Source organism: Anas acuta, chromosome 9 (genome assembly GCF_963932015.1).
Source record: "Anas acuta chromosome 9, bAnaAcu1.1, whole genome shotgun sequence".
NCBI classification, from domain to species: Eukaryota; Metazoa; Chordata; class Aves; order Anseriformes; family Anatidae; genus Anas; species Anas acuta.
Genome location: NC_088987.1, coordinates 13,667,198 through 13,685,521, shown reverse-complemented (window position 1 = coordinate 13,685,521; position 18,324 = coordinate 13,667,198). Strand labels below are relative to the sequence as shown.

The 18,324-nt window shown below is 45.3% G+C and overlaps 1 protein-coding gene across 3 annotated transcripts in view; it reads right to left on the bottom strand.

Annotated features, from left to right (window-relative positions):
* Positions 1-18,324, bottom strand: part of GPC1 (glypican 1) — a 208,219-nt gene that overhangs the window by 91,080 nt on the left and 98,815 nt on the right. For all 3 annotated transcript variants that reach the window (XM_068692219.1, XM_068692218.1, XM_068692221.1), the window contains one exon: positions 7,334-7,492. In XM_068692219.1, coding sequence (XP_068548320.1) covers positions 7,334-7,442 — 109 coding nt within the window. In that variant the 5' untranslated portion in view covers positions 7,443-7,492. The remainder of the gene's footprint in view (positions 1-7,333; positions 7,493-18,324) is intronic.

The following is an 18,324-nucleotide window of genomic DNA, read 5'->3' as shown; positions in this document are numbered from 1 at the left end:
ATCCTGCTTCTTTCTACCCCAAAAAGGGATTACCTTTGATTCTCCCTATAGATAAATCATTTCTTGGCAGTTTTTGTAGGCACAAAGCACCGTCAAGCTCCTGCTTGCACTGCTGTTACTCATGCTAATCTCTAAAAATCAGCCCCACTCCCTAATCCCACAGGGTTCCACATGCCAAAAAACTCTGTTCCTTCCCTGCACCCATTTCTACAGGTTGTTTGCAGACCTCTTGCATGACTTTGAGCATTACATACACTTTGGAAGGGGCCTTGCGAATAACCCACATGTAACAACAACTAAAGGAGCATTCAGAAAAAGTACCTAACCTATTTTTTTCTTAGGTGGGAGGTGCTGAGAATGAATGTATGGAAATTTGATAAACCCCCGTAAGAGCTGGGATGACTGGAAGTGTTCTGCTCTCTTACAAGAAGAGGATCACTGCTTTTTATGGATGAGAGGGACTTCTGGGGACCCAGGCTCTGTTCTCTCCTCTAGCACAAACCTACTGCACAATGCATCACTTTCTCCACAGTCCACTCACCCAAACTTGTTTGATTTTTTATTTTTTATTTTTTTAAACAAAGGCTTTGGACCATAGATAGAGTCTCAGACAGACAGGATGCCCTGAGGTGCGTTACAGTAACAAGAAGCTTCTTGGCTGAATGGATGTGCTTCTTCAATGGCAATAACTAATAAAGCAGAATCAACAGTTTGCTGCGAGCATTTCTGGTTAGAAAGAACAAAGTGCTTCTATCATCTCACATGAGAACAGCTATCTCAAAGCACACAAAATAGCACAACCTCCTATGTCAGGACACGCCACATACTTCAGTATCGTGTTTTCAAGCTTATCGTGTGTGCTGATCGCTGTGCTGGGACAGCACCTTGCCTCTGCAGCCCTTGATGCTCCCAAATTACCACAGCACCTGACCAAGAAGAGTGATTCATGCCAAGCTGTGGAGGAATTACCAGCTCACGAGCAGATTCAGAACACCTCCAAGTCTTTGCAGTAGCAGTAGACCAGGAAAGTCCAGTATTTTCCTCTTATGAGAAAGATGCAACAGCAGAGAGCTAAAAGGGGGGAACCACTTCATGTAGAAATTAGTCAACTAATTGGAATATGGCTGAGTGTAAACTGGTTCAAGAAACAGGCTCCTCTGCTGAGCCATGCAGAAAAACCTCAGCTGTTCACCTCCTGCTTCACCGCGCTGCCCTCCATTGGGCCATCTGACTGAAGCCTCTGTGCAATGCTGCCTCAGCCACCGAGGGCAGCACCCAGTGTTCGTCATAAACGCCTGGCTGATGGACTGCTGGCAGTTGGAAATCACAGGTTTTCAGAGACTCATGAATGGTAAAATAAACTCTGCCCAGACATTTTTCTCAAATGATTATGTGGTCATCACTAATTTCTTGCAAAATATGCCTGCAGCGTTCGGTATCTCAGAAGAGCAGGTGATTTCTTTCATGTCCTCAAGCAGATGCACATTTCCATGTTTTCTGAGCACTCGTAGGCGCTTCTTGTGTGTGTGACAAACGTGGTGACAGCTGTTGAAACTGAGATGCCTGATCTACCTTTTCTCTTAATCTGACTTCTGCAGGGATGAAGTAGCTCATCTTTTTGGGGTGTGCAAGACGCTGCAGAAGACAGCCCGATTCAGTGCCCCCGTCCCAGTGCCACTGCCTTATTTATTTGTTTGTTTTGTTTTTATTAGGGAGAATATTGTGCCTATGCCATCTGTTCAGAAAAGTGCTGCACGTACATTGCGAGATACCCTGCAGCACACAACAGACTTGCAGATTAAATGTGAAGAGAAGTGGCTGTAAGGGGAGAGAAAACTCCAGGTGCTGGAGCTGTTACAGGTGAGCCTAAGCGTTTGCCTCCCTGAGGCAGCTACCTGTCAGGAGTAATCTTGCCGAGCCCAGGAATGCACCTTGATAGACGCCGCACCCCATTCCAGGAAACCATAAATACCAACTGAGAGGCTCAGCACCACACATGAAAGCATCTTCTTGCTGCAGAGCACGATTGTAGGGACTAGCATAAATCCCACCTCATGCTGGGATGCCGGGGTTTCCTTAAGGTGGCTCCTTGAGGGTAAACAAGGGAGGGAGCAAATGCAAGCGCTTGCCGCCTTCCTCCTAAGGAGGCCTCCAAGGGCCCCCCTATTTGTTCCTCCATCCTTGAGCTGCCTGGCAAGCTGGGACCCACTGCCACCTCCCGTCTGCCCGGGGACATCCCAGACATCGGCTCTCTCCTGCAGAGCTGAGCCCACACACCTAAACCACAGGGGCAGAGCCCTGGCATGGGGAATTGCCATAAAATTAAAAAAAAAAAAAAGCATCCCCAGCTAATTAGGGGCTTCTGGGTCAAAATCAATACATTTGCAGTCCACACCCAAACGCTTGGCTCAAGGGAGCAGCCCCAGACTGCCTTTTAGGGACCGAAACCCTATGCACTGCTGGTCAAATAAGTTCCTCTGACAAAGCCATATTTGCTTGAACTTTAAAACAGAAGCCTTTAGAAATCTCTAAAATTTTACCATCAGTGTGTAACAGCTTCTAGGATGTTCCCCACCTTGTAACATTTAAAACAACGATTCATTTTCACAAGAAATATGTAACTGTCTAAAACTAACTCTCAAATAATGTTAATTATCTGTACAGTCTGTGTTCCAACATATGCGATTTCCAGCTACCACCCGTTGAAGTTATGAAAGCTTTCACATGACACCAGCTTTCCAATGGGCACCTACCTATAAAATTCATAAATTTTAATTTGCAGTTGATTGCTACAGCTTAAAAATCAGAGAATTTGTAAGAGCTACGAATAGTTTTTAGACTGTTCAATGTGGAATAAAAGCAGAGATTTTTGATCCAGCCTGTTGATACTTCCTAAAAAAAGGAAACAATTCTGAAAGGACAGATTTGCTGGCTCACAGCTAAAGGTCAGCAGTCACACAGGGAGTGCTTGCTAAGCGTACCAAATGATTGGGAAGGAAAGATTGGCACGATATCACAATACAGTTAAAAAGTTACTTAAATGGAGGAAAAGGGAAGGAGAGAGAGACAGGCATGGATTAGACTCGTGACAAGTGAGCTTTCACGAAGACCAGAAAAACAGCCCTGTGCCTTGCTGCTCGCAGCCCCTCTCTGTCACCCCAAGTGCCACTTGCTCCTGCTCTGTTTCTGCCACCCCAGCCTGTGGGGCTGTCCCAGCAGATAGGGGCTTTCAGGCTGCACTCACATCGTGATCTCCTGCACCCAGTGCCATGTCATCAGCCATCACTCCTCCAGCCCTTCCTGCAGTGCAGGGGTCTCTCATGCTGATTTCTAACTGCTTACAGAGGCACAAGTTTCACTGAGAATTGGGAGTTCAAAACTCGCATGGCTTTGTGTAACGCTGACATACAGCTGTGTGATACGCCAGAAAAAACATTAATTTTCCCAAGGGAGATCCCGACAGCCTGCCCAGTGTTTATAACCCTCTCCTGGCACAATTCATGAAGTCAAAGCACTTCAGGGGCTAGCTCCTCTTCTCTAGCCGGCAGAGGGGGCAACACGCAGCTCTCATCCATTTCTTGAAATCATCTACTTGAGCAAAGTTCCTTGTCAAAGTATCTCATTTTATAATATTATGTACTGAAAGTTTCCAATCCACTGAGATGATACCAGTTTTAAAACAAGCACATTCTGTGGTTAAAATCTCAGAAGTATTTCTAATACTGGTAGAATCTTTAAAACAGTATTTGGTACCATTCTCAATAGAGACCATCCCAGCTCCCGCCAACACTCCCCATACTGTTATCACCTGTATTATTCACAGCTTGCTTTCAAGGTCTGGGCTATGTACAATTTTCCAGACAAATAAACTCTGCCTAAAACCCACCGAACAGCCTCCAGTCGCATGGACTGCTCCTTGCCTGAGCAGGAGACCTGGGACATCACAATTAACAAAGCAGCCATGCACATAATCCTGCTAACGAAGTACCACTACTAGGAGCTCTATGTTTGCCCTAGCACTTTTTTAACAAAAGCATATGCTCTCATCATTTGTGGTCTGTGTTTCTGTGTGTGTGTGTGTGGTTTTTATTAATTAAAAATGATCGGTTGTGGAACAAAACACCAGCTTTTCAACCAAAAAGGTTAACAGCAAGGCAATGACCGTAAGCATAGCTCAAATCTGATGCCCCCACATCCTGCTAACTAAACTAAAGCAAAACAACAAATGCTCTGGAAAGGAGATACGCCGTACGGTAGGCTGTTAAACTTTAAATTTAGCCCTGGCAGATCCTCGGGAAGGGCATCCCAGAAGCCATGTGTCCTCTGCTATGCAGGGAGAGCAGTCAAACCATGGGATCCTCTTCCACATACATCAGTTTTATATACGTCTCTACCTATCATATGTCATCCGTATTTCATATATATATTTTCCCTAAAAGTACTTTGTGTAAGGAAAAGGACAATCCACTCTTGGCCACAAAGTGTTTGTCCCCAAAGCAGCCAGTGAGACCAGAACTACAGATTATATAATGCCTTGTGATGGGACAAAAACATGGCTCAGAAAAGAGGCCCTCTGATAACTTAAGAGCTTTGCAGATCACCACCTGCAGGATGAATTATTCTCCAGTGCAAAGTGTTGAACAGCAGCATGGGGAATATTACTTCAGAAGCAGATTGCTGTAGCCTTGCTATTTTCTAGCTGGAGCTTCAGGGCAATTTGCAAGTAGGGACTATTGCCATGATCAGCAGTGAGATTACAAAATCAAGATTTGCTGTGATGAATCTGAAGAAGAGAGCTCCAGGCCTAAAGTTCAATGTGCCACACCTGCTAGTGGAGAACATATGAATAATCTGACCTCCAGGCTGCAAATACTTTGAGGGAGGGTTGGACATCCCCAGCCTGTGGAGCCCTCTGCTATGTCCTCCTGCAGCCAAACCAAACTGTGAGTATAAAGACAAGCTGTGCATCGATATCTCTGCAACCTCAAAAGCTGCACTCTCTCCTGCAGGGCAAACACAGACATGGGGAAAGTGGAAAGGAAAAACCCTTCCAGAATACAACAGACAGGCACCTGTGAGAAAGCAATATCACATTATTGCCAGATGAAGGGCTATGTGCAAAACAAAGGCAACGAAAGGTCTCCCTTATTCAAGTAGCCACAGAAACTTCTGATAAGAAAATCCAACAAAACCAGGCATCCAGTGGCAGAAAAACTAGATCTTGTGACATTAAAAAGATTTTCTATTCAACAGCTTTAAATAGCGCTACCTGCAAGAAGTCTTAGTAAGTGTAAAGTTAATTTAGAAATTGTGTGGTTTCGACTGCAGTGTTTCAGCAGCTGGTATGATTGCATTGCCACATCACCAGAACTACCTTAATATTAAGCCATCTATACAATAGCTACAAAAAAATTCAAAACCCGAACAACTGCTTATTATAGCCAAACCTGTGCTTGAAATGCAGACAAAATATGATGAATACTGTTTTTTTTTAATCTAGTCTTGCATAAATTATAAGCTCTCTATTGATTGCAAGGATAATTATTAAACAGAAAAAGGTATAATGGGAGCAGGAAACGTTTTCCTGGCCTTGAGGGCTCAATGGAGGTTATTCCCACTGCAGAGCACCAGTGATCAGTGCATTATGGTCTGTTGAAGTAATACTTAGCTTATTGAACGTATATATTGTTCGATGTTTAAAAAAACAAACACACACAAAACAAAGAAAACCCCAAACCCTTGGCTACGTACCACAAAAATTAATGTATATTTTTGTAAAATACTAGAAAAAAGTAGAGAAAACCCTCACATCTCTTAATTGGCTTCTCAACATAAGCAACCCCACCCCCGATAAGCTTGTTTTTGCATACTATTATTTTTATTGCTGTTATTATTATTAATCCACCAAACCATCACACTCACATTAAACTGGTCCTTCACTAGCTAATTTCTGCTCAGCAACGTGATCTCAAAGCTTTCCACCAAGTTTTACACTCACGTGATACAGGTAGAAGGATGTTGGAGTGTCTGGGGCAAAAAGTAAAGGTCAGATGTACCAGCCAAAATGTGCCAAAACAGGCAGAAGAGGGAAAGTGTGCTGAGGTCTGGTGGATGTTCTGCATTAATCTCCGTGAGGGGTTGGATTTCAGAGGTCAGTGAATGTGCTCAGCAGCAACAGCTACATCAGGGCCCATTCAGGTGCCAGCCTGAGCAACCAGCATTGTAAGGCTCTTTAGAAAGTCTTGGCTATCGCTTTTTAATGCAGGTGAAAATCAATTAATTTTGAGCTTTTAAAAGAATGCCTTTGCTGTGGTCAACCCTGGCCACACAGTCACAATACATTTTGCAGAGATGCATTGCCTTTTCTTTCTATTCAGTGCAAAAGCACTTAATCTTGGTTATCAGCTCCCTGAAGGTCAGGTTTATTTCTTTAGATCTATTATGTACTGCTTGAAATTTCCAGTTCCACCTTTCTGGCTATTATAGCTTCTTTCTTCAACTCCTATTCTTCTCACAGTAACTCCATATGACGACTGTTGATAACGTTAAGACCACCATGATTCTAAATGACCGACCTTCTTTAAAATCTGATAATAGATACAGTTTCTGATTCACAGGTCATCTCAATTTTGCCAATAAACCATTTACTTCCAGCGGCCTTCAGACCCTGAGGCTTCCTGTGCACTGCAAAATGTTTTTTCAGGGAACAATAAAAGTAAGAGAGCCATCCTTAGCACATTAGGAGGGCATGTTTGTCCACAATACCTAAAGCGCAATGACCTCTAAGATCCTCACTGCTGTACACCACTTTTGGATGTTTGTAGGATGCTCAAAGTTATAAGCAACTAATACAAACTTACCTCCTTTTCATTTGCAATCTGTATGGAACGAACAAGAAAAATCCATGCCTTCTTAGATTCTCCCCCTCTACTGAGGACTATCCAGTCACCTTTACCATATTCTTCAGATTATACAGCTCAAGGCACAGTGCCAAGGCTTACATCACTACCTCTGATGTTATGCTGCTGTGGTAAGACCTGATTACGCTATGCTTGTAAAAGCTGCATCTGTGCCAAGGTACACACTTTGTTGGTATGAGTGCCAGCCAGCCTCCTGCCATGGCTTCACCGAAGTGGAGTTCTCAAAATGACTTGCCCTTGCAAAGACACAGCCTGAGGTACAATTTCTATTGAAGGTCAACGTTTTACACAAACTATTGAACAAGATGCAGAAGAAGGAGTATCGAACACGAACTCCTTGCTCTAACAGCACCTGGGAAGCTACGCAGTGACTGGATTCTGAGCAGAAAGTGAACAGATCAGGTGTTACTTACTGTCAAAGCTTCTGTACTGCGCCGTTAGGATCGTCTGCACAGAACGACCGGCCTCTTTCATCATGGCTTCAAATTCACTTCGGCTTTTGTTTGCAAAGTTCTCCTCCATCTCGCTGGTGCAGCAGGTATAGCCTTGTGGGCAGATTCGCAGGTGCTCCCCTAAAATGAGAAAAACCACAGGTGAATGGCCAGCTCTGGAAAGGGAAGGACTTCAACCCAGCTGAACTCAGCATAAAAATATTCCAGCTCCCTGGTAACCTGGAGCTGCTTACGTGCCTACCCGCTAGTTTGAGCTATCCTTTATTACTGTAGTAGTTGGTCTGAACACAGGTAGAGGTTTTCTCACTGGAGACTGGGAGGGAAGCAAAAGTGAAGGAGATAAAATCCATGTGTTGGGCCAGTAAAAGGGAAATAAAAGTCTTCTCTGTCTGCCCTAGACAGAGCCCAGAAGACATAAAAGTCTCTCATTAAATGACACATTAATTGTCCTCGTTAGACTTCACGTCTCTTAGAGCAACTGTTTGAAACTACTTTGCCAAAAAAAAACACAAACACAGAATGAAACAAAAACCAACCCCCTTAAACACTACCCCTATCCTGAGAAGGGATTTCCATAACCAGAGAGATGAGAATAGAAGTTTTAAAAAGACAAAGGTGTGCTGAATGCCACTAGAACTTGGTTGGCTAACTCCCATCCACACATTTGGAAATCCGTCCATTAACTCTTTTTCTTTTTGATGAAAAATCTTATCTCCCAGAAAGAGAGAGAACCGCACCAAAAAAAAAAAAAAGTTGCTATGACAAGCACTGATTGAATATACCCTTTGCTATGGAAGAAGGACAGGAAAGGTAAAATGACTCAGATGTTAAATTAAAAAATTCTTCAGTATGGGAGCTCCTCCTGTCCCTCCACAACCTCTTTGTTGTAAAGAGGCAAACATTTACATGGGCAGAGTCAGCATCATTTTGAAAATAATTGCCTAAGTTCTTATAAGCCCTTACAAACAAAGACAAATCCACCTGAAAATACACCCCACATTTCTCCTTACCCAGCAGTAAGAATTCATTTGAATGAAATCAAACATCACAGTTATTTTTTTAAAGAATAAAAACCCCCTTGTTTCAAGCACGCACGGAGATAAACCAATTACAAAGAAGTTAATGTGCTTAATCTAATTTGATTGCGATTGCCAGTGATTTTGCTGGCAACTTTACAGGACTGCTGTCTTAATGTCAGAGCTGAGCTGAAACATATATTTAAGATCAAGTTTTATCTTGTGTACAGTGACAGCTTCAAATCCCGAACCTGCACAGTCCTCCAGTTTCCCATCGAAGTCCCAAGCTATATCCAGCACAGAGCCCTTAGCAAACGGGTGCCTCAAGTTAAAGGGTCTTTAAAATCGGGCACAGGTCCTACCCTTGCCGATGTCATGTAATTAGGGAGAGCAGCAGGCCCTGCTGGCTGCCAGCCCTTCAGGGGCAGAGCAGCAGGAGAAGCACAACCTTCACCCGATATAAGAACAGAGCCACCTACGAGCACCATGTCACCCAAGGCTTCCCGTAGCAAGTGAAATTCAAGTTATAACACTCGGCCGAGCCTTTCTCTCATGTGTTTCCTTTCATAAAGCAGATTCCTGGAATTTACTTCCGAGCTCACTTCTCTCAAGCTGCATTTGTACGAGAAAGTTGTTGTGAGGACTGCTGACACGCAACAGACAGGCATGAAAAGGGAGCTGGAATTTTCTGACAAGACACAGCTTTGTTTCCTGTCACAGCAAATTAAAAACTTTCTTTTTGCCCAGCCTCTTCTGTCTGGTTTATGCTTCCACAGGATTCCTGACGAGGATCAAGGCTTTATTTCCAGTTGTTTTACTGTGGTACCTGTCCTTCTACGCCGCCTTTATTGTCTGAGGACGAAGCGAGGCCTCGTCAGCGCCAGGCCGCCTGAAAGGCCTGCTGAGCCGACGGCCCCTGCACCACCACAGCCCGCAGGTTCAACCTAGGCCACCACCAACCCTTTATAATCCCTTTATTTTGGTAAGCCAAAATAAAGCGGTGGAAACTCAACACCGGGGGAGCCCCCTTTCTCCTGACCTGCTGCTAGCATGCGGGGCTCAGCCTTGTCAGGGCTTCCTGCCCCTCTCCCTTCAACCGCAGCCATTTGGGCAGGAGGACAGGGCGCCCAGACAGCTGTGGCTGCCAAGTCTGAAGCTGTGGAGAGCAAACGTTGGACTCCAGAAACGAAACACAGGGAGAAAATATCCGTGGGGCCTGTCCCAGAGGAGGAGGAGAAGGGTGCCCTGGGAGGAAGAGCCCCATGCTGCACCTGAGTTCCCCACCGGCAAAGGGGAGCAGCACACGTCTGAGGCGTGCTAATTAAAACGTGACAGGACCAGACAGAAACCTCCACGCTCCCAGCCCAGGGTGTGTCTCCGCAAAGTGGCATCGCTCCAAACCTTCCTTAACAGAGCATCAGATAACCTGCAGCCACCAGATAGCAAAGAACTGGAGGGGAAAAAGGGGGAAAAAAAAAAGAGAGAAGTAACTAAAATTGCCTAATTTTACACAGCTTTGGGAACTGAATATATTTTTTCAAAATGCTTAAATTCAGAGCAGTCTCAATTCCTTTTGATGCAACATTTATTTTAGCTTTCTACAGGCGTTCATATGGTACTCAGCACCACAGCATTTTATCTCAGTGGGAAGCAAAGTTTTCATGATTTGTCTTTATATTTCAACCTTGGTGTGTACAAAACAGTCTTACAGTACTACGAGAACGCTTCACTTGCTTTACTTTTTAACCCGACCCACCCTGGAAACACTCACTATTATTATTTCAACTTTTTTTTTTATTGACTTCAAAATAAACATACTCTAGGCCATACTTTTGCTTTCCCTATATATCAAAGTTCATTTGTTTGCTAACGTGCCATTATGTCACTGCCGAGGCTGTGCTATAAATACCTCTGGGTTCACTTGGCTGGAGATTACCTGCAGATATCTATGGAAAGTTAGAGGTGTTTTACAAGGAGTAAATCTGCAAGACACAGCGTGCTTTCCTCTGTTGCTGTGTCAGAAATTTCCCGTTGTCTGCAGCTGACACACTGCGAACCGCTTGCTTCATAGCGCATGCTCCCAGCCCAGGCAGAGCTTTGCAGAAAACAAGTGAGCACGACAGAAGCCAAACTGGCAGCCAACAAAGGCTGGGCCAAATCCCCTTGAAGATGATGGATATATTGCCTGTGACTCAGACCAACTTGATGAGGTCCAAGGGGGATTATGCTGTTCCATGAGAGCCTGTAACTCCAAACCAGCCTTCTCTGCCCAGCCTTCGAACTGCAGTAGCCGCGCTGGGCAGCGTGGCACAGAGGCACCCGGCGCATCTTGGGTGGCTCAGGTAGCACCAGCTCCGCGCTACCTTACATGCTCCAGATTTAAGACACGAACGTGTAAGTACAAGAAGCTGCACTTTGGGATACTCAGCTTTCCCTCACAAAGCTATCAGCTTACCCAACCTTAAGCAGCCAAAAATGTGCGGTTCAGAAAGTGGCCCGTGGCCTGCTGGAAGAGCTGGCTCTCCCACAGACGTGGCAAAAGGCTGCCGAAGCTGGGAGGGGACGAAACCCACAGACTGCACTGTCTCCTGGAAATGGAGACAGGGCACAGCATGCATGAGAACTGCATCAAACAAATATCTTGCTTATGATTAACTGCCCTGGAGTGGAAAGGAAGAGACAGGAGGCTGATGACAAGAAAATATCACACTGCCTGGTTACGGGCTTGGATTGTCCTTCAGATACCCTCTCAGCCAGCTGGGTTTACAGATCGTTTTGTCTATCAAATTCATTACTGCGTTTGAGAGTGCTGACTATTAAATCACTTCACCACTCCCTCCTCAGGGACAGAACCGGGTGCTTTGTGCAGGGCCCCCGGGAAGAGCCAGGATGGGCAGGAAGGAGTGGGTTCAGCACCCCACTTCTCCCCAGGCCCCAAGGCAACTGCAGCCCCCAGCCCATGGGGGGAGAAGGGAAGGCCCACGAGTTTACCATGCAATGCTGATAACAAAGCCCTCAGCTCCCTCCGGCCATGTAAACAGTGCTATTTCTATCCTACGTGACGTAGGAGATTGAATTCATCACAGTGTTTGCAGAAGGTTTGGGGTTATTTGGATGTGTTAGAGTATCTAAATGCAAATTATTACAAAATTAAACTCTGGGAAGAATAATTTATTTCAGGCTGTGATAAATCCATCACAAGTCTTCCCACCTATTTGTAACATTCATCCCATTCATTTTCCAAACTGCTCCAGAAACTCATCTCATGCTCCTAATCCAAATCTGACCTCTGAGAGCTCCTTTGGCACCTCCCACCCAAACCCCCTCCTCAGGGTGGGCAGGTCTCAGACAGCCAAGCTTGCTGAAATCCCACACTGCTGAGACCCCTCCTGCACGCAGCATGGGGAAGCCAGGACACAGCCCTGGGACTAGGTGCTGCCAGGGAAGCAGTGAGAGCACAGGGTGAGCTCCGCTCCTCTCCTGCTGTCCCTGGTAGGCACTGGGCTCAGTGGTCTTCTCCCTCTGCACTTTTCATTTCAGATGCACCAGCTGGCAAGCCTCTTCCTAACACCATTGCCCCATAACATCTGTGTAAGGTGGTGGGGGACACAGCCGGTCTCTCGCAGGAGCTGCTGGCATCAGACTGAACTGAAAGCCACGCTGCTCTGGTAAGGGGAGGGCAACTCAGGAGGTTTCCCATATTGCAGAGGCTAGTGTCAGCTAAGCGCTGGGCGGCCAGCTTCTTTGATTTGCAGTTAGCTGCTGGCAAAGTGTGCTATCTTCTATTTTCAGGTTATGTATTAAGAGTATCGGCCTGTTTGGCTTAGCTTTGCACATAACGCCAGGGGAGGCATAGCAGGCCTGAATATTAAGTATTGTGTGGCAAAATTGCAAGCTTTGATCGAAATGCACCAAGCTATGGTCTTAGCAATACCCATGGACAAGGATGCACATGGGGGCTGGCAGGGGCTTGTCAAGGAACAGGAGGACAACGAACACAGGTTAGTGAATATGGGAGCCAATGCTGAGAGGGGCAGCTTTGGCTCTTCACCGGGGAAGAGGAAAGCCAGCGAGGAGCTGTCTGCTTCTCCAGCACCTGGCAGGAACCCCGCGCAGAGCTCAGCACGTAGCAGGACTTGGGTTAACCTCAGCCGGCCCGAGACCACCTCCGAGCAGTGGCACAGCTCACGGGCTGAGGACTACGGGGCAAGGCAGGTGCTGCCCTGCCTCCTTTGCCCACACCAACCTCCCCACGTGGGGGGACTTGGCTCTATCGCAGCCCATCCCTGTTTCTCTGTGCTGCTGCTGAGGGAGCAGCTGGGTGTCTCGGAGGACTGACAACAAAGGCATGGAGGCTTTTCAAGCTGCACACCACAGGTCTGAATTTGTCCTGTGTCAGCAGCTTTTATAATGCCTTACCATCTGATGGCTGATCAAATGGCTTGTGCTATCTGAGATGAACTAATGTTTTCATTCCAGATAAAGAAAACAAGCACTACGTTCCACATCAGTGATAAAAACAGCAAACTGGAAAAAAAAAAAAAAAAGAGCTAGAGAATATGCTGCTTCTGTTTAAGCAATGCACACGTCTAAGACGAGACATCAGCAAACACTGAATGCTTGTTCACGCAGCTCATCGTTCAGACCAGGATTATACTAACAAAAGTGAAAATCCAAGGGCAGATAATCCGTGAGATCTGCTTGTTCCACTCCTTCCCTTTTTACTCCTACCAAGATTTAATAAACTATCAAAACACTGTTAACCAAATAAGACAACTTAATCTGGCTGCTGGGTGGATTTGGCTCCGGCCCAGGGCAGCACTGCCCTGTAATTGCATTACAGTGAAACCCAGACAGCGAAACCCTGACACGGGGAAGAGACACAGGTATTTCTGAGAAAGACCACAACTGGCATACTCTGGGCACAAGACCAAAAAGGGGTGTGAGGCTTTGGGGCTGCCCCATCTCCTGCAGACCACAGCCCTCCAAACCAGAAGCCTGGCTCTCGGCGAGCCAGCTGGGAGAGCACAGGTAGGGCTCGATGGGAATTTCCTCCTATTTGCTCAGTTCGTGTATTGAAATACCTCAGACTCCAAGCTGTCAGCTCAGTGTCATGCTCACACATGGGAAGTGTGGTATCAATTTGTTTAATCCTAGACCCTGATGTCAGAGGAATTTATAAAGCAGGCAAACACGGGTAAAAAAAAGTTAATTAACAGAGGAGAAAAAGCCACCTTCATGTCCTAGAAAAAATATTAAGTGCAGAGTAGATAAGAGAGCCTTCAGAAATGACAGTCTGACAATCCTAATGTCATCTGTGTATGTCTCTGTGGCAAACTGCCCAAAGGAAGGGAACAGAGAAAATGTCACAAATGCTGACAACAGACTTGATTCTTAGTGAAAAGCTCTGCATGAAAGCACTTTACCCACTCATTGCTCCTTTGGGTTCTGGGAGCACCATTCCACATGAACACGCCACTCCAGAATACCCCTTCCCATCAACTTCCCCCCCCCGTTTCTCACTGGGTCTGGATGTGCCCTTAGCCACAGGGGCCTGACTTCCCTCTGACTCTGAGCTGTGCACACGCAGCAGAAATCAGTGCAGGGTGCAGTGATCCAAGCCTGTGTTTAAGGACAAAGCAGGAAGCACTTTATAATTTGCAGTAGAAAATATCTTTTTCAGTGGTTTGAGGGAGGAATGAAGGAATGCTTTAAGGCCAAAACCACAATGTACCATGAACAAGGTAACCCCTATTGCACAGCGCTGCCTGAACACCCCGAGACCTCGTGCTCCCAAGATCCTCTCCCAGACACTGGACCCACTGGCAGGGAGCTGCCAAGCAATTCTCTGCTCCAGGAGAAGTGATCTGACATGAAAGGCTTCATAAGGGAGCCATGTCATGGTCTACAATTAGCACCCTCCAAATATATCAGTCTTGGAAGAAGCCTTCAGTTCAGGCTAGAAAAGTTGCAAGGATCATGGAGGAACGCACAGGGAGCTGACTGTTACGCTCTTTCCCTTTCTCTGAAAAGCAAAAAACTCCTTAAAAAGAGCCTCAGACAAGGGAAGAATTATCTTGTCTCTTCAGATAACACTTGTGGGGATGTATTGAAGCTGTGTGTCATAATCCATCACTATCAACCTCTTTCAAAGTTGTCCTGAGCACATCAGCTTCTCGCCAGATGTTTTCATTTATTTTTTTTCTTCTTCTTGAAACAAAGAGTCCTTTTATCCTCAGCTCGCTGCAAACTAAAATAAGATCAAACTGGAAACCTGTCACTCTTATCGGATGCAGTTTCATTTGTAACTACGTAAATATGTTAGCACATAAGGGGCAAAGCAATTCATTAACCAATCTTTTTCAATTTCTTCTCAGAAAAATTTCTACTAGCTTTTTTCCATCAGTCTGGAAAAGGAAATCTTGGTACTAAACTAAGAGTAAAGATGCAGTCCCCACTAAGAGGTTTAAGAGGTGATAGGGTGATAGCTTTTCCTTTATTCTTCAGTAACAAAAAACAAACATGTAGCAGCAACTGCTTCAAGACAATTATTCATATAATCCACGACTTGGGTTTGGTCCAAAAAGAAAGGTTTCTCCAGTCCCCTTGCTGAAACCCTGCAAGGGAAATGGTAACACTGTCCTTTGGGATAAAGAAGCAGAAAGCAAGCCTACAGGACTGTTGCTGAAGAACAATGAGTGCTTGTGGCCAGTGGCCAGTCCCAATCATTTCAGTGGAAAAAACAGGAACATCTGGACTCATCTCTTGTACGGGAGCTACCACTTAGGGAACATTCCCTTTTACTCACAGCAAAGCTCCTCAAGCAGTAGATACTGATGCAAAGAGATGACAGTCACCTTCCTGGGCTTCAGGCACGTGCCAAGCACCCAGTTCCTGCAAGGCACCCCCCTATTTCTCAGCCTCTGTCACCCCACAGGGTGCTGTGATGGGACAGTCCCAGCAGAGGGGATGAAGGCAGGACAGGACACCCAACAGAAGGCTGCCCCTGCGAGGACCAGGCACTGCCTCCCTCCTGCCCAGCATCACCAGGGCTGCAGGGCAGAATGCGTATGTCCAAAAAGGATCTTCTCTTCCAGCAGCACAGATCTCCCAAGGGAAAATAAACACAACTAAAAAACCCAACCGCTCTGTCTGCTGGTAAGAGTGAAAATGACTCGTGAGCATACAAAAAAGCTCGGTCTTTAAATAGTCATTAAACAAATGAAGCTATTGGATCAGAATCTGATTTTAAGAGTTTGCAAAAATAAAATGCCTATGCCTAAAAATTAAAGAAATTACATTTAATGACAGTCATTAATCTTGAATTCCGTAAATGCGTATTCTTAATTTTGGAAGTATAAAAATGCATGTAATGAATTGTCTGAATGCCACGAATTCAAGATCACCCTTTTCAGATCTCTGCAGAAATTTAAGAGACTTTCCCTATGCAAATTTGTTGGTTTATGCTGTAAACGAGGAGTGATTATACCCCTTCCAAAACTGTTTGCTCTATGTGTTGGCAGGGATGTAGGAAGGTGCAGGATTGAGGGGGACAAGTTCTGGGTGCAGTGGGCTTTTTCCCTTTACAACTCAAAGCTTTTGTCAGCTCCAGAAACGCTCCATTTCCCCTTAGCTATTGCTTTGCTTTGTTTTGCGAATGTTTTGGCAGGCAGCAAGACTGCAGAGCTCTTTCCTACAATTTAAGCCACCATGAAAGGAAATGGAAAGTATGGGGTCATCTTGTGGGAACATGAATTGCAGACTTCCAGTTGGACCAGACTCGTGCAGCTGATGCAGAAGTTAGAGGAACGAGCACCGTGATCAAGGCTGGGGGCCGCAGAAGCCTCCGACCACGCAAGAGATCAGCATCGGTAGGAATTCTGCTGCCTTTGACCCCTGCTCGCAGAAGCACGTCAGTGAAACCCGTGCCCTTGTTCTTCTATTTATGCCTCCGTCTGATCTGCCGAACTGCCAAGCAGATTACAGAAAGCTGGCTATAAACCCAAAGGTGGTTGCTACTCTTAAAACTAATCCCAGGGTATGAAGAGACGAGGGCCCTGCTCTAGCCATAGCACCACTATTTTGTGAGCAGAGTCCCTTTCCACAACAGCCAAACATCACCTTTCACCCCTACGTGGTAACTTGGGTCCAGGCTTAACCTGGCTCAGCATTCAAACGCCACTGCGCTGCTCGATCTCGACGTGGCTCACAGCGCATATGCCTAAAATTTTACCAGAGAAATTTATTTTAGGCAACTTCTGTTTGAAAACTTAATGGAAGTGTAGTTGTTCTCCCCAGAGCACAAGGAACAGATGACTAAGAAATGTTGCCAGTATCTGTCTTTCAGCGAGATTAGTGTCGGGTTTGTGTGGTATCCTATTTATAACTTTGACAAACAGCTCACCCAATCATTTCATACTTAATCATAGCTGTCTGCCCAGCTCCCTCCAGAGGAATGCTTTTCAAGAAGTATCTGCCAACATCATACGAACAAAAGGAAGCAAACCACAGTTAAAAAAACCTTGCTCCCCAAACCAGCACACAGCAAAAGCTCACAAACTATATAGAAACCAGGTCTTGGGAAGTTACAAGGCGTAATTACAGCGTCATTATTCATGGTGCTGCACAGCTATAGTTAGTCAGTGTTTCCACTGTAAACCCCTATTTTCATGGAGGTTTGCAGCTCAGCTGCAAGAAATTAGTCTATGATGAAATCTGGCAAGAGAAATTCTAGAGCACGGATTATTTATTTTTAAACTATTTAAAAATGTTTTTCCCACTTTTCAATTCCTCTCGTATTCCTGGGGCTGTAGCAGCAGTAGTAAAAGAAACAGAGAAACTCTTCTTTTTGATGTCTGGTTTCTGTGCATGTCTCTGTGTGGTTAATGGGACCAAAATGTAAATGTAGCTGGGATCTCCAACTACAGAAGTCTTAAAAATTTGAAGTTATGATTCCCACAATTACAGCTCAATTTTCCTTCGGACACATTTCTAAGTATTACTATCTAAGGTGCTGATTGCTATGCATTACGGTGCCTTTACTTTCAGAGTTAAACCCTGCATATCCACCTAGTGAAACCAAAGATGGGTTTACTCTTCATGGGATAGAGCTGTTGATTTCTTTACATTCCTTTACATCCTTCTTTGAAACAACATTTTCCAGGGTTTATAACAGATTACTTTCTACTGGACTCACCCCTAAGCCCTACATTCCCCCAGCTGCTGCCTCCCCCCACCCGTGAGACTCTTCCCTTAGGGCTCGCATTTTGACATGCACACAGGCATGGCTGGGGCTGCTGAAGAGGAAACAAGACAAAGGGAAAGGAGAAATACCTTGATAGGACATTCCCAAGCAATATTAATTAGAGACTTTCACGACATTTTCAACCATTTATGAGAAATTTACCGCTGTTTGTATGCCTAAGAACATCAGCAAAATGCATTTGTTCTTCTCCAACTAGCTCTGGGTGAAGCCTCGTGGAGATTGAGCACCTCCAGCTACAGAAGAGTTTTACTTTCACAGACACGGACCGTGCTCTAGCAAGGTGCAGCAGTCTCTGGGCACTATGCCTGGCTGTTGCTGTGTGCCACAAGCAGCGCACATCAGAAGGTAGCTGCTTCGAGGGCAATCCCAGCTCAGAGAACAGTTGCCCAGCTCGGAAAAAAACACAACAGTGTAAAATTGTGAGCTTAAAGACTTAAAAGACTCAGTTTGGAACTGTATTAGTGTGAATATGCTGAGTATTCATACTGAAATCTTTGGTACACAGGCTTTTAAAAACCTGTAATTTGTCCACACAATTTCATTTTCCAGTGAAACACGTCATCTGAAACACCACGTTTCAAACCCTGTGCTCCTGGACCTTCATGCTGGCATATAGGAAACTTGTCCACCTCTGAGGTCTGAACACCTCACAGTACTCTTGCTTTCCTTGG